Source organism: Brassica napus, chromosome C1 (genome assembly GCF_020379485.1).
Source record: "Brassica napus cultivar Da-Ae chromosome C1, Da-Ae, whole genome shotgun sequence".
NCBI lineage: Eukaryota > Viridiplantae > Streptophyta > Magnoliopsida > Brassicales > Brassicaceae > Brassica > Brassica napus.
In genome coordinates, this window is record NC_063444.1 from 23268680 (window position 1) to 23281637 (window position 12958).

General features: G+C 27.1%; 1 protein-coding gene across 3 annotated transcripts; it reads right to left on the reverse strand.

The window, feature by feature from the left end:
* Positions 1 to 2952: 2952 nt before the first annotated feature.
* On the reverse strand, positions 2953 to 5690 carry LOC125580186 (cyclin-dependent kinase A-1-like). Of its 3 annotated transcripts, none has more exons than XM_048744343.1 (9): positions 5446 to 5690; positions 5221 to 5275; positions 4960 to 5144; positions 4772 to 4892; positions 4522 to 4695; positions 4081 to 4244; positions 3800 to 3887; positions 3642 to 3695; positions 2953 to 3336 (listed from the first exon to the last, which is right to left on the reverse strand). In XM_048744343.1, the coding sequence occupies exons 2-9, from the start codon at positions 5227 to 5229 to the stop codon at positions 3247 to 3249; spliced, it is 885 nt and encodes a 294-aa protein (XP_048600300.1). In that variant the 5' UTR covers positions 5230 to 5275; positions 5446 to 5690; the 3' UTR covers positions 2953 to 3246. The 3 variants fall into 3 exon arrangements, with proteins under 3 accessions (XP_048600300.1, XP_048600301.1, XP_048600302.1); XM_048744344.1 differs by having other exon boundaries at positions 5387 to 5642; XM_048744345.1 differs by lacking the exons at positions 5221 to 5275; positions 5446 to 5690 and having other exon boundaries at positions 4960 to 5153.
* Between the last annotated feature and the right edge of the window lie 7268 nt (positions 5691 to 12958).

The window sequence follows — 12958 nt, forward strand, 5'->3', positions numbered from 1 at the left end:
AATGGATCAATGGTTATGTACATCCAGTGGATACTGAAGATGTAAAATGTTTGCCCTGAAATAGTCGCTGACGTAGTTGCTGAAACAGATGTCGTGTTGAGTGATGGAAACCATGTGGAGTCAAGGTGCTGAGCTGGAGTCGTGTAGACTTGGAGAGCAAGAGAGTATTTTGGAGAAAAGAAAAGAAGAGTAAACTTGAGGAGCAACTTTATGACTTAAGGGAAGATGAATAAATGCATTCTAAAAAAAGGAAAATTGTATTTAATGCTATGGAAGATGTCCATGCCTTGGAGGCTAGGTTTTGGGAACGTGGAGAATAATATAAGATAGCTATGGGGTCGTATGTATCGAGAGATCTTAGAGAGAGAGAGAGAGAGAGAGAGAGAGAGAGAGAGAGAGAGAGAGAGAGAGAGAGAAAAGCTCTTGGGAGCGTTCTGGGTCATGCTGAAAAAGTGGCTAAAGTACTTGACGGAAGAGAAACATAAGCGGTTAGCGTGTTAACAGCGGTTAGCGTGTTAACAGCGGTTAGCGTGTTAACAGCGGTTAGCGTGTTAACACTAGACATGTAAAAGCTGAATTAAGCATATCTTGTAATAGATTGTTTAAGAGATTTCTAATAAGCATAGTGGTTTGCTTGTGTAATTTGTCTCTCGATTTACTTTCTGTATCGCTCTATCGTGGTGTCATCTTGCACTTACATATACTTCTTGAAATTTCTCTTATTTTTTTCATCTATCTTAACGTTAAATTATGTTTTCAAAGAGTCTCTAAATAATTCAGTCTTCCACATTTTCGCAGTATCAATGTTTTTCCCAAAGTTAAAAGTTCATTGAGATCTTTATACACAATTTGCATGAAACCATAAACTACTCTCACTATCTTCAATGTCATCTTCTTAAGAATCAAAACACGAGGAATTGTATCATTCTCCCAAAACCCATCAAAGAGATTGTTGTTTAAGTATCTCTGCTAGAGATGAGCATCAAAGAGATTTAATGAGAACCTATTCTAATGAGACTTCTCATAAAATTTTACCCTTGTAGAGAGGGTCTATGGAAAAATTTTAGTTGAAATAAGGACATGATCATAAGTTCCAAAACAAAATTAAAATGTTGTTGCAGATAGGAATTCAAGAAAAGTTGCAAATAAAGATTTGGTTCACAATTTTTTTTTTGGTAAAATGTTAAATTATTATACCAATTTTCAATTTTGTGACAGAAATTACATAGCAAATAAGTAGTGGAATGCAATAATGAAACTAAACAACTGATCATAAACAGAATGAAAACAAACCCGAAGGTAGCATGACAAAGTCGAAGAGCCAGATTTGCTACGAGTCAAGCTTAGACCTTACAAACAGAGACTAGTCGCAAACGAGAGCCATGCACCACGAGCTACCGAGATAAAAGCACCCTTAAACCTTGAAACAACGGCTCCTGCAGCTTCCGACTGCTCAGCCGAAACCAGACTCGGATGAAGAATCCAAACATGAACAAACTCAAAACACCAGACAGCTAAACGAGAGAGAACCACCGAACGATGATGCCGTCGTTCGTCGAGCCATCCCAGAGATTGCCGCCTCCGTTCCAACTCGCTGTGACCGTTTACACCCATTGAACCGAAATCTCCCAGCGGATACTATACGGCGGAAACCCTAATAGAAGAAGAGAGAACGGGATAGAGAGATAATATGATTTTTCCAAAAAAAAATAATAACTCACAACCTGGTTCACAAATTTTGAAATAAAACCGTTGATCAGAGATGATTTCTTATAGAACATCAATTACAATAAAAATTTGGAAGCGTGGGGGTTCAAAATGATTATCTACCTTAATGATAACAATTGGCTCTTTTACAAGCAAATACCATGCATCTCACTTTTTTACAAGTGAAAACTATGCATGGACAAACCGAGCCTTTTAATCCAGTTTTGACTATAGACTTCGTGTTTCAATTGTCAGCTTAAAAGTCGTTATCACTAATGTGATAATTGTTTCTAATTTTTGCATTACTAGTAATGCTCTAATTATATATTTTATGATACTAATAAATATGTTTTTGTAGGATCCTGTCAAAACTCTAAAAAAATAGCAAGAGGAAAAAACCAAATTTTTTTTTAGAAATTAGAGGTTTGAATGCATCAATAACATTCTTTAGTCCTCATGGCTTGCCACATTCAGAGGAGTATATCATATTTAGGCACACCTTATGCAATTGGCTATTTTGTTATTTATCTGAGATTAATTTTAGAGTGTTTTATGCCAATCTGGTGCATGTAAAGATTTAAAAAAATAGCAATAATCATCAATAGAATATATATTATTGTTTCATTTCCCCCAATCTTTTTTATCAAAGTCTAGGGCACCATCTATAAAAGGGCCTCTGATATTTAAAAAAAAAAACACTTTTCTTACATATTAATTTATAAAAATTAATGTTTTTTTTGGTAAAATATTAATGTTTTCATCATAATATATTTGAAAAATATAGAAATTTTGAATATATATATATAGTACTTAAAGGTAAATAATTTGTTTTTCTCTCTTTATTTTTAAAGCTAATTTTGTCTTATTTATATATTTTGGGTATAGTTTTAATATTTTTTTTGTTTTTTACTTCTAAAAAAAATAAATGGGACTCCCAACAATGTCAGGACCGACTCTGGCAATGGACCGACTTTCTGAAAGTTGTCGACTCCTATTGGGTTAACAGGGAATGGGTCAAATTGCAGGTACTATGTTGTCAAGCTGGTGAGGTCTCAACCTTCTCAGCTTTGCCTCAGCATTTTGGATTTTAAGCATTGTAAATGGAAACAACCTCGTATCTACTATCTAGCATCCGCGTTGGTCACAATTTGGGTTCCCGTTTATCGTCGTATCTACAGACCATCCGCGTTTCACAATAGGGCAATTTTCAAACTAAGATAAACCTACAAGCGATCCATACTCAAATTGATGAAAACATACAATCAGATACATTACATAATGATCATCAGATGACAATCACTACGATAGTATGAGATTTTACAAAATAAAAACATATATAAGGCATACTGAACTTGGGTAAAAAAAGATAACACAAAAAATGATCTCAAACGCTTAGAAGAAGAAAAAACTACTCCCAAAAAATGATTGCACAAAACAAAAGCCACCTGATGTATTTTGATTCATTTTCTTCGGATTAGCAAGGATTGAAAGATTTATATATATAGTGAATGAAGGAGATTCCTTGTTCTGAAGCATTTTCTAAGGCATGACGCCAAGATCCTTGAAGTAATCATGCTCCAGGGCAGCTCTTGCGTTGATTCTTTTCGTGGGATCCATTAACAGCATTTTCTGTTACACAGACATAATATCATCCATAAACTCATTATATCTTAGTGATAAATATCCAAAAGTTTGGTTTTGCTCTTTTCCCGTTTTGGGTTTAGGATTTTAACCAATCCCGGTTATTGAAGTTTGTTCATGTTTCAGACTTGGTTTTGGACTTCTTCTTTTGCGGCACATACAAGAAGCCAGAACCAATTTATTTGGCTTTGGTTTAGTCAAACAGCTCACGAGTTTAACTGTACAAGCGGTTTCTAGTCCTAAAGACAGTATGTGTGTGTAAATATATATATGCATATGGTCAGTGAACTTACAGATAGGAGATCTATTCCCTCGGGATCCAGATTCGGGACAAAAGATCTTAAGTCCTGTTGTATAAGAAGAAAAAAGGCATGGGCATGGATCACAATCTGTTGTTACATTTTGTCTACTGAAAACGAGATGTATAAGGGAATGAAGAAAATTGAAGTACCGTTGGTTTCCATTTAGGCAGAGCAGATTTGTAATCCGGCAGCGAAGTTACACCGGGCCATGTATCTTCGTTTGGAGTTCCCATGATTCTGGAAAAGAGATACAGAAAAGCATGGTAGCAATAGGTTTATATAATCAGTTAACACTTCAATACTACGACGCTCTGAAAATTAGATTTCAAGTTGAAAATGAGTTCAGATTCCTTTGTGATATCATTGCAGCCAAGGAAGTTATTTAAAATATAGAAGTAGAAAAATGGATCAAAGAAGATAGTTACGAAACCTGAAAATCTTGAAGAGTTGATCAATCTCGGAGTCTCCAGGAAACAGGGGCTTTTGGGTGATCATCTCGGCGAAAATGCATCCCACAGACCAAATATCAACGGGTGTAGAGTAATGATGAGAACCTAGGAGTATCTCAGGTGCTCGGTACCAGAGAGTAACCACCTACAAGGAACAATACTGTGTGAAAGACCAAGAAGAGATGTGAAACATAAATCTAGCACTGAGAATTTTTGTGTGGTATTTTTGAATCACAAGGAAAATGTCCTTTTAAGTAAAGACTGAGAAATTTAGTCACATTTATCAGTTGCAGAAGTGGGATAATACTTAATGTAGTGCTTTACTCTCTTTTTTCTCTAGTAAAAATAAGGAAAGAAGCGAAATGCCAAAGGATTTAATAACGAAACGTATAAACAAGAATTAAGCTCTTTTTTTTGGGCACCTCATGAGTAAATGTCCTGACGGGGATACCGAAAGCTCTGGCCAGTCCAAAATCTGCAAGCTTTAGTGAATTTGTGCCGCGATCAATCAACAAATTCTGCGGCTTCAGATCACGGTGGAGAACCCTGTGAGAGTGGCAATACGCGATTCCACGGAGAATCTGGTAAAGATACGTCTGCAAAGACAAGATGGAACAGCCAGTAATGAATACTAAAAATGCAACGACGCCTTAAAAGTTTCCAAGTATTCACTTTGATCATATGCAGATCCTTGGAGAAATCAGGAGAGGAGTCCATGTGCTTCTTGAGATCCAAGTCAAGATACTCAAAAACAAGATACAAACGCTTCTCGCTGTGCACTACATCCTGCAACCTACCATCAAAAACATTGGTCACCAGATTCAATGATGGTATTTATTATTATTAAACTTAGATTCTACTTGACAATGTTGCTGTGCTGCATTTCTTTCAAGAGGGAGATCTCTCTAATGGCTGTGCTAGGTACACCTTCATCCTCCTGCTCGAGCCGGATCTTCTTCAAAGCAATAGTCTCATTAGTCACTTTGTCTCGAGCCTTATAAACCACACCGTAGGTTCCTTCACCGATCTTCTCAACTTTCTCGTACTGCAACATTATCAGCACGATCAATCAACCGAGAGATTCGTCAAAGATTAACCAATGACTATCAACTTCCACCAACCTGATCCATAACGCCCAAAACAAACAAGCTGAAAGCAACTCCGCACTTTGTATATCTGCAGATTGATAATGAGGCATCACAGTACTAAATCTAGTGAAACACTAAGAAATAGAGATTAACATCGAAGGGATTGGGATTGTAAACAGGTTCAAGTTAGAATTCGAACGGAGTAGAAAGAAGCTCCTTCGCTAAGAAATTGATCGGAGGATAACCATATCATCTTACCGGCGACGATCCGATGTAGTGTCAGTGGCTGGCACACCGACGGATCTCTCCCTCTCTCTCTCTCTCTCTCTCTGGAAAAGGCAGTGTGGTGAGAGAGAGACGGTGGTTTCTGTGCAGTTTCAAGAGAGTGGACTAGAAAAGAAGGCGATTGACTCAGGGTTTTCTTTTTCTTTTTCCTTTTTTTTTTCGTCTGCATCGAAAATTATGTTCGTTGTTTTTCTTAACAAATATTCTACCGGACTGAATTTACCTAACCACATTAAATCGGTTCTTTATAGCATCAATTCGATATTTTATGCCGCATTAAATCGGTTCCTTTGTCTACCGCATTAAATCGGTTCTTTATACCGCATTAACTTGGTTCTGAGATGAGAAATTTGATGCGAACCTCGACATTATTCATTTTTACCACTACTATAAATATATTTTCAAAAATATATTTTTCATTAAATGGCATTAAACTTTTATATTTTTGTTCTCTATATATATAAAATAAATAATTATTTCAATAAATAAAAAATATATGTTTTCGAATTATACTTTTTCAAATTCGAAATTTTATTTTTGAATTTTTTTTTCAAAATTTCCTTTTGAAAATCGAAAATTATGTTTGAAACTGTTTATAATTTTTTTTTTAAATAGGACAATTATCTCAAATAACTATTTTTAAATTTTGTCACAAAAATAGTACCCAAAAAAGAAAATGATCAAAATAGCTCTTTTTATGTTGAAATTTTTAATATTTATTTCTTATTATTTTTTAATTTGAAATCTTATCCTCAAAACTCCACCCCTTAACTTTAAACCCTAAATCTAGATTAGTTAACCCTAAGGTAAATATATATTTTACCCTTTAATAAAACTTATTTTGGTCATTTTCTTCCCTGAGGGCTATTTTGTGACAAAAACTTAAAAAAGGCTATCCTATGGAATTTCTCTTTTATAAGTATTTATTTATATATTTATTAAAATTCTAAATTTCACATTCAGAAAATCCTACCACATCTTTCAACTCTAAACCTTAAATCTAAATTAGTTAACCCTACGGTTATAAATGTCTTTTACCCTTCACTAAAAGTGATCACTAAAAGTGATCACTAAAAGTGAGGGTAAAAATAGTTAGTGTAAACATCAAAAGTGGTACTATGAATATAAGCTCTAAAGATTGTATGATCACACAATAAAGAATAACTCTCTTTATTAACTTGAGAAAATAACTCAAAACTCAAACACTCACAATATATTATCTAAAAATGATTATATACAAAATATAATAGAATATAGCTAACATTTACTTTAAGTGCTATTTACAAAATATGCTATTCGAAAACTTTAAATTTTCTACTTCATATAAGATACTAAAATGAAATCAATTTTAATTATATATTTAATGGTTATTTTTAATTATGACAAAATATGCTGAAAGAGTTATAAAGAATCTCATCAAAATTTTCTGCTTCTTATATAAAATAATACATTAGTTTAGTAACAAAAAAGTCAAAAATTCATATAACTTTTCAAGATCAAAAGTTATAAAATGAAAAATTACCCATACAGATGTGCTGGTCAAAGTCTAGTCTAAACTATTAAAACGAAAATACAAATAAGATTTGACTCTGACTTTTCATAAAAAATTACCATCCTATGCCGCTGAAAAAAAACTGTCGTTTTATAATATTCCTAAAATTTACATTACCATTAACCATCATTTCAAATTCCTTTTTTGTTAAACTTTTCTATAGATACGGATTATCTTCTATATTAAAAGAGAAGTACAATTTTTATCTACCAGTAAAAGTCATAACAGGGCCATTTTATTCATTACATCTATTTGGTTATTATGTACATTAATCTATTGAATAAATAACATTTCTATTTTTTTAATAATTATAAAGATATTAAATTATAAATATGTTGAGAAAATTCTAACAAGTCTTACTAAATATTTTTAAATTATAAATTGAATAATTTCGTAATTAGTTCTATAGTATTATTATAAATCAATTTTTAAATAAAAAATAATTATAAAACAAAAGTAACTAAACTTAGATACTACTTTTATAAATTTTATAATTATTGTCTATATTATATTAAATAGAAGTAATATATGAATTGAATATGAAATTATATTAAATTGGTAAATTAACATATTTTGCAAAAACATAATTTCACTTAAATAAATAAAAAATAATATTCACCATTTAAAAAGATTAAAATATCATTGACCGTTTAAAATAATTAAAATTTGTAAATTATGTAATATTTTTATACAATTTTTTTAATATATGTTAAATTTTAATATCTATAGATTATCTATTTATTACAAAATACATCATCTAAAAATGATATATACAAAATTTAATAGAATATAACTAACATTTACTTTAAGTGCTATTTACAAAGTATGCTATTTTAAAATTTTAAAATTTTAAATTTTCCACTTCATATAAGATACTAAAATGAAATAAATTTAATTATAAATTTAATGTTTATTTTTAATTATGAAAAAATTTGTTGAAAATTTATAAAGAATCTCAGCAAAATTTTCAGTTTTTTTTTATATAAAATAATGCATTAGTTTAGTTACAAAAAGTCAAAAAATCATATATTTTTTGAAGATCAAAAGTTATAAAATGAAAAATTACCCACACGGATGTGCGGATCAAAGTCTAGTCTAAACCATCTTCTCTATTAAAAGAGCAGTACAACTTTTATCTACCATTAAATGTCATATTAGGTCCAATATATTCATTACATCTATTTGATTATGTACGTAAATCTATTGAATAAATAATATTTCTAATTTTTTTAAATCTTTTGAGAAAAATCTAACAAATTCATACTAAATATTTATTTAAATTAATAAATTGAATAATTTCGTAATTAGTAGTATAGTATTATTATAAATCAAATTTTAAATAAACAATTATTATAAAAAAAAGAAACTTAAATTTTATGCTACTGTACTTTTATATATTTTTTAATTATTATCTATAATATACTAAAATAGAATTAATATATGAATTAAATATGAAATTATATTAAATTGGTAAATTAACATATTTTAAAAAAATACTTTCATTTAAATAAATAAATAAAATACTATTCACCATTTAAAAAGATTAAAATATCATTGACCATTTATAAGGATTAAAATTTGTAAATTATGTAATATTTTTATACAAAAAATAAAATTGTTAATATATATTAAACGTGTATATATACAAATATATATTATCTATTTATCTATTTTAAAATTACAACAATATATTATCTAAAAATGATTATATAGAAAATATAATAGAATATAGCCAACATTTACTTTAAGTTCTATATACAAAATATGCTATTTGAAAACTTTAAATTTTCTACTTCATATAAGATACTAAAATGAAAGCAATTTTAATTACAAATTTAATGGTTATTTTTAATTATGACAAAATATGCTGAAAGAGTTATAAATAATCTCATCAAAATTTTTTGCTTTTTATATAAAATAATACATTAGTTTAGTAACAAAAAGTCAAAAATTTACATAATTTTTCAGGATCAAAAGTTAAAAAATGAAAAATTACCCACACAGACGTGTTGGTCAAAGTCTTCTCTAAACTATTAAAACAAGAATACAAATAAGATTTGAACCTGACTTTTCATAAAAAATTACCATCCTATGCCACTTAAAAAAAACTGTCATTTTATAATATTCCTAAAATTTACATTACTATTTATTTCTGCTTGATTCACCATCATATCAAATTCCTTTTTTGTTAAACTATTCTATAGATACGGATTAATAGTTTAGATACTAGGAATATTCCAATCTTATGTGTGTGATTAAGGGCCTTAATAATAGGCCATAATATCCCTAAATATCTAATTATTATATACGTAAAATATTAAATTGCATCAATAAAATCATTGTATTATAGTTTAAAAAGGAATATTCCATTTTGAAGGCTATAATCTCACAATATCTAGAGTAAGGGTAACCCATATTACTGTGTCATTGAGGGCATTCACGTAAGATTTAAAACCACCAATCGTATTATGACAAATCATTATTTAAGTTTACCATTTTTAAAAATGTCAATTTTACCAAAAAATGTTTATTTCAAACTAAAATATAAATAAATATCAAATAAGGTAAATTTACAAAAATATAAATACTATATTAAGTTAACATAATGTTTAATATTTTTCAAAAATTAAAAAATAAATAACGAAAAGAATAATTAATTTAAAAATACAAGACTTTCAAACAAGTATAACTATATAAATCTAAATTAAAATTGATGATTTTCAAATTTTAGGTTATATACTATTGAAAATATTCAAAATAACATTTACTATATATAAATTGATATTATAAATCATTGAGAATGTTCACATATTATTTTAAAGCACCAAAAATATACCAAATCGTTTTTAATTGGGTATTTCTAAAAATTTTAATATTACGAAAATTTATTTCAAAATAAAAATTAAATAATTATCAAATAAGTTAAACCTACAAAATTAAAAACATCATGTACAAATCTATACTATATAAAATAAAGTTTCGAAAATTAACATAAAAATAACAAAAAAATATAATAGTTAATTTAAAAATGCAAATTACTTTCAAACAATTATAACTATATAAATCTAAAACAAATAATTTACAAAATTTAGGTTATATACTGCTGAAAATATTAAACAAATGCAATAAATCTTTGAGAATATCCACATATTATTTTAAAGCACCAAAATATGTCAAATTACCATTTTAATTATTATTTTAAAAATTTCAAGATTTTTTTAAAAAAGTTTATTTCAAAATAAAAAGGAAACTACTATTCAATTTAGTGAAAATGAAAAATTATTAAAGGAATCAATTTAATATATAAAGTATACTTTTGAAAGACCAACATAAAATTAACTAACAAAAACAAATCTTAAAAAAATACAAAAATTTCAAATAATAAAAACAATATGAATATAGAGCACTTTTCATTACATATGAATCTAACAAAATATGATTTCAAAATGGAAGCTATTTCTTTCAAAAAAATATCAATGATAAATTTATTAACCAAAACTGTCAAATAAACTTAAAGAATCAGTTTATTATAAAATATAAATGTTTGGAAGATCAACATAAACTTAAGTAACAAAAATAATCTTAAAAATATAAGGATTTCAAATCTATACTATATAAAAGTTGAGGCTATAAGCCATTGAGAGCGTCCACGTAGTATTTAAAACCACCAATCGTAGTATGACAAATCATTATTTAAGTTTACTATTTTTTAAAATGTTAACATTACCAAAAAAATGTTTATGTCAAACTAAAATATAAATCAATATCAAATAAGATAAATTTACAAAAATATAAATACTATATTAAGTTAACGTAATGTTTAATATTTTTCAAAAATTAAAAAATAAATAACGAAAAGAATAATAATTTTAAAATACAAGACTTTCAAAAAATTATAATTATATAAATCTAAATTTAAGCTCATGATTTTCAAAGTTTAGGTTACATACTATTGAAAATATTCAGAAATACATATAGTATATATATATATATATGTTGATATTATAAATCATTGAGAATATTCACATATTATTTTAAAGTACTAAAAACTACGAATTGTTTTTTTTGTTAATATTTTATTTCTAAAAATGTCAATATTACCAAAACAAATATTTCAAAAATAAAATCTATATTTATACTATATAAAATTTGAGGCTATAAGCCATTGAGGGTGTCCATGTATGATTTAAAACCACCAATCGTATTATGACAAATAAACATTTTTATTTGTTATTTTTAAATATGTCAATGTTTCCAAAAAAATTTTATTTCATAATAAAAAAGAAATCAATATCGAATAAGGCAAACTAACAAAAGTAAAATAATTATACATATATTAACATAATAGCTATATAATAATAATTTCGAAATTTAACATAAATTAAATAAAAATAATAATTAATTTTAAAATGCAATAATTCAAACAATTATAACTATAAATTTAACTCATGATTTTAAAATTTTAGGCTATATGCTATTGAAAATATTCATAAATAATATACATTATTTATAAGCTAAGACTATAAATCAGTGAGAAACAATTCATTATATTTTTATTAGGATTTAAAAAAATTCATAAAATCATTTAAATAAAATAGAAACCAATATCTAACAAGGTAAGTTAACAAAAGTAAAACATTATAAATAAATTTACTTAATAGATAATATTTCTCGAAATGTAAGATTAAAATAAAATACAAAATAAGAATTAATATTAAGAATACAAGAGTTTCAAACAATTATAAGTAAATTAATTTAACTCATTGTTTTCAAAGTTTAGGCTATATACTATTGAAAATATTCAAAAATAACACATACTATATATGAGGCTATAAGTCATTGAGAGCATACACATAGGATTAGAAAAAAAAACAATCAAAATATGAAAAAAATATAATTAGAGTTTACTATTTTTAAAATGTTAAAATTTCCAAAATTGATAATACAAAATGGAATTCTACATCAAATAAGGTAAACTAATAAATAAATCATTAAAATTCAATTGATTCACGTATATATATATATATATATATATATATATATATATATATATATGTATTAAATATTTGGAAATTTAACAAACAAATTAACCAAAATAATATAAAATAAAGATACAATATTTTTCCTTCCAAGAACACAAAATAGAAATATACTCTTCAAAATAAAATTTCAAAAAGTGTATTTTCAAAATAAATTATAAATCAATATCAAATGTGCTTTCTTAAATGATATCCAAATCGAAAAACCAAACATAATCTTCATGAACAAGGAAAGCGTCAAGAATATAAGATTTGAAGTGAATGAACAATAATGGTGAACAAGAAATAGTACAAAGAAAAATGTAAAACATCCGCGATGAAATGTAGACATACAAAGCCGAAGACAAAATCTAATAGACGAAAAATGTATCATACCAAAAAATCGGATAGAGTAGAGAATAATTCCAATATAAGAAAAATATTTGAAATTTACATTCGCTCTATATGAAAGACGTTAAGTAAGAGAACAGAGAGAGGGTCGTAAGCCAGAATTTATTTATGAGTTTCAAATTATTTTACTCAATCTAAAAACTTACGAATTTATTTATCCATTAAAATTTTAAATATTAATCAACACTATTATTTTATGTTTGTACAAATATTCTTTAAGTCAGTTACAGTCAAAATCTTCATAGAAACTAAACAAATAAGCTATATTGAAATAAATCTAACATGATGTGATTCACAGGATTTTTAAAAATTATTGTTATTAAAGCAAACTAAATGATGAATTCTTATAATCATTAGTATGATTCATCTCATATAACGTATAAAGTTTAAGATGCTCCTTGTTGAGTTATGTTGAAGAAAATATTTAGAGAACAATGTTTACAAATTAGAAAAAAATAAAGAATCTAAGAAAGCATGTCAAATAAGTTAGTTAAATTTTTTTATA